At 40.7% G+C, this 4,277-nt stretch overlaps 1 protein-coding gene across 1 annotated transcript; it reads right to left on the bottom strand.

Moving 5' to 3' along the window:
• Positions 1,525 to 2,540, bottom strand: LOC100524508 (olfactory receptor 4Q3-like). Its single transcript, XM_003128789.3, has one exon. The coding sequence runs from the start codon at positions 2,499 to 2,501 to the stop codon at positions 1,554 to 1,556; it is 948 nt and encodes a 315-aa protein (XP_003128837.1). The 5' UTR covers positions 2,502 to 2,540; the 3' UTR covers positions 1,525 to 1,553.

Raw genomic sequence — 4,277 nt, 5'->3', positions numbered from 1 at the left:
GAATCTTTTTAGGGATTTCCTGGATCTCAAGATCCTATACAAGTAAAGCTGAAATAAAGAAGTTAGTCTAATTGAGATAAATACTCTTTCTGGGGGAGAAAAAAAATTGTTAACTTAGACTTAATTATATAAAGTTTCTATCCTTTTTGGATAATTACACTTTTTCTAATTGATCTTTGGCAAGATCACTTAGTAATTCTGAGTTCATTAGTAAATATAAAGTTGATTAATATTACCTACTATTCAAAGTACTTTGGGGCCTCAGAGATAATAACTGTGAGTACTTTAAGGGCAGGAACCAGGCAGGTGAGAGCTTTAAACACACAGCTCATTTCTTTCTCTCTTTTCCTTTAGAATCCAGAACTTTTAAACATTATGATCAGTTAAAGAACCAGCTTATTAATTCGCCCCCTCTATAATTCAACTCAAAAAAAAAACTTGAGGTGGAGTTCCCATTGGGGCTTAGCAGTCATTAACAAACTAGTATCCATTTGCGTTTGATCCCTGGTCTTGTTCAGTGGGTTAAGGATCTGATGTTGTCTTCAGCTGTGTTGAAGTTCGCAGATGAAGCTCGGACCCTGTGTTGCTGTGGCTGTGGCATAGGCCATCAGCTGCTGCTCCAATTTGACCTCTGGCCTGGGAACCTCCATGGCCACAGGTAAGGACCTAAAAAGCCAAAAAGAAAGAAAAAGAGGTGGCGGGAAGGGATGGAGGCAGGGAGGAAAGATGGAAGGAAAACAAAGAAAATCTTGAGGTGAAATGGAATGCCCCTTCAAGAGAAGCCTCTTCAGCAGAATACTGAGAGCTTCCATCACCCCAGCATCTCCAGGCTTCATTTCTCTCACACATTAATTCTGTTAAGAGCCTATGTCCTTTCAAGTGAGTTGCTGAACTGCATGTCTAAAATTTGGCACAATACACAACACAGTTCCTGTGTGAACACTAATATGCTGGGTAGTTAGTGATATTTTCAGGCTTTCTTAGGGACAGGACAAAATGGATCCACTCTGCCTCAGAAGATATTCTGATGAGACCTCAGAAGATAGAAGGAACTTCCAGAGACCAGGAATTATTAAACCCTAGAGGAAAAGGACACAACAAGAGATGTAATATCTTCTATCAAAAGTTAAGTGAATTGAATAAAGGAAGACCACTTATAAACAAAAGCCTAGAAGAACTGATTAGTAAGGTGTCTTTTTTTTGGGGGGGGGAACACTTCTTTTCAGGATTTCTTTTTATCTTTCAAATAGATTTTAGTTATTTCTTTAAAGAAGGAGACTTACTGTAGTAAGGTGTCTTAATGACTCTACTCCTCAATTAATTTCTGTTATTACTTGTGGGCCACTGAACACTCCTGAGTTCTCTGCTTCATATTTAATACATAGAAAGTCACCTGTGCCTGCCAACTATAATCAAGAGCAATGCATTATAATTTGTATGCTGTCTTCTCTTCCATATACTAAATTCACCCAAGTGGTTTTCTTCCATGTATTCAGGTACCAAATGAGTCAAGTGTCCCAAGAAAGTACGTTTTCTAAATCACCTCCTCCTGTTCATTCTTTGACATGGCAGCAGGAAGTCACATGTTTTTTTCTCAGCTTCTTCATGGCTGTCTTCACATCAGCATTTCTGAGTGTATAGATGAGGGGGTTCAACATAGGTGTGATCACTGTGTAGAAGACGGAGAACACTTTATCCACGGAGAAGCTGCAGAAAGGCCTCAGGTAGATGAATACACATGGCACAAAGATCAGGCTGACCACTGTTAGGTGGGAGGCACAGGTAGAGAGTGCCTTGCTCTGGCCCTGGCGGAAGCGAGTTCTCAGGGTGATCAAGATGACAGCATAAGAGAAGAGCAAGACCAAGAAGCAGATGAGAGAGAGCAGACCACTGTTCGAGACCATCAGCACCTCTATCACATAGGTGTCCACGCAGGCTAGCTTGATGACCTGTGGGACATCACAGTAGAAGTTGTCCAGTTCATTGGGGCCACAGAAGGGCAGCTGAATGACCAGTGTGACCTGTGTTATAGAGTGGATGAAACCTCCACACCAGCAGGCAAAAACCAACTGAACACATAGCTGATGGTTCATGACTGTCAGGTAGTGCAAGGGATTACCTATGGCAACATACCTGTCATAGGCCATGACTGTCAGCAGAAGCATCTCACTGGCTCCCAGAAAGTGCAAGAAGTAGATCTGGGCCAGGCATCCCGAAAAAGAGATGACCTTGCCCTCCTGTAGGAAATCCCCCAACATCTTGGGCACAGTAACACAGCTCAGGCATAGGTCAAGGAAGGACAGGTGGCCCAAAAAAAAGTACATAGGCAATTGGAGCAGGTAAGCATCAGTCCACACTGTTAACATTATCAAGACATTTCCCAGGACAATAACCATGTACAACAACACAAATATTAAGAAGAGAAAGAGCTGCAGCTCCCAGGAGGATGATAGGCCCAGAAGCACAAATTCTGTCACCTTAGAATCATTTTCTTTTCTCATCAAGTCAAGGATACCAAGTGACCTAGAGAAAGAAGAATTAAATTGGAACAGGAGCATTTCAAATTAGACAAAAGATGAAAAAAAATGAGTTATCAAGATTGAGTCTGGTGTTTATAGAATTATCTTCCAAGCTGAGACAAACTTAAGCATGTTCTATAAAGTATGAAATGAACATTCCTGTGTAGCTAGAACAAGAACCAGTTTGCATCTTTTAAGCCCTACCCTATCATCTACCTCTCTAAAGTAATATTTAACACTGGGGAACTTCAGTGCAATAAGTGTTTGGGAGTAGTTTCTAGGAGATGAGTATAAAAGGATTTGATTAATAGTGATATCAAAATCTTCAAAATTTCATAAGACAAAAGTAGGCAACACTGCGTCTTAGTTATTTGAGTTATAATTATCTTGTTCGTTTGCCTTTTTAGGGTCACATAATGTCATTTGGAAGTTCCAAGGTTAGGGGTCAAATCAGAACTGCAGCTGCCAGACTAAACAAATACAGCAACACCAGATCCAACCCATGCCGCATCTTGTGGCAATGCTGGTTCCTTAAAGCACTGAGCATGGCCAGGGAATAAATCTTCATCCTCGTGGATAATAGTCAGGTTCTTAACATGTTGAGTAACAACGGGAACTCCCATGAGTTATAATTAAGGTACACACTGGATTATGGTTATTCTTGAATTTTCTTACTGACTCGAGAAATGTTTTGCCTTCAGATAATATGAAAATATAATGCCAAATATGGCAAGTTCAATTTCAGTGTTAATAAAATTCCATGTTTGGTAGAAACATTCCCAATTTCTATATTTCTGAAGCCTCTGATCACAATAAGAAATTCAGCCTGTGACTATTCTGTGAGGAAGGAAATGGGCACTATACCCATCAGCCTGAAGGAATGACCATCCCTTAAACCACCTTCCATCACAACATAGTTTCCCACACCAAAGCCCTGCTGGGACCTAGGAAGCAACCTGCAGAAGTGCCAGGTCTGTTATCACATTACTCGCTATAGGATCAGACCCTACTTAGTATATCTTGCTTCACATCCTAAGAATAACCTAAGAATTTTCAAATGTCAATGAAAATGTTTTGAATTTGTCAAAACTCAGCCAAAGGAATGGAAAATGCATACTAAGAAGTTAAAATCTTTATGGAAAGATCCAGTGCAACCTGGAGAGAAGAGGACAGAATCAAGCTCTTTAAATCTACACAGGCTATTTATGGACTCCTGAGTGGTTATTCTCTAGTTTTTCTAAGCAGGGAACCAATGTCCCCGCTACCATGGGAATTTCATTGCTCTGTAATGCTTCTAAGAGTATAAACTAAGAAAAACAAAATTCAAATAATTTCTTAAATTTAAAAATGATGTCAGTATACGGAGAAAGAGTATGAAGGTATTTTAAAAAATGGTTTCAGAAATAGAAAGAGGTGCAAGGGAGGAAAGTGGAGCGCTGAGAAACTTACATCATTGCCTTGTCAGGAGCTATGTGGGTTCAAAGAAGGAACATGCTACCCTGCTATTCATTCCACCAGTCCTGTCTCCATATCTCAGGCCAGAAAAATGAGAAATTCTCACATCAGGGTTGCCCTGTCTGTGCCCGAAATGCGTCCTTTTAAGTCCAGCCCTAATTGAGGGCTGGCTGCAAGGGTTAGAAAGATCTGTCCCTAGGGCTCTAGCTGTGTCTGAGGCTTTTATGTCCTCACGCCACCATTCAGCCTAATGAGCCCTGGGATTCCCCAGGCTCCTGAATCTCAGTCCTTTCTAGAAAACTG

The sequence above is a fragment of the Sus scrofa genome, chromosome 7, assembly GCF_000003025.6.
Source record: "Sus scrofa isolate TJ Tabasco breed Duroc chromosome 7, Sscrofa11.1, whole genome shotgun sequence".
Taxonomy (NCBI): Eukaryota; Metazoa; Chordata; class Mammalia; order Artiodactyla; family Suidae; genus Sus; species Sus scrofa.
This window is presented reverse-complemented; position numbering and strand designations above follow the sequence as displayed.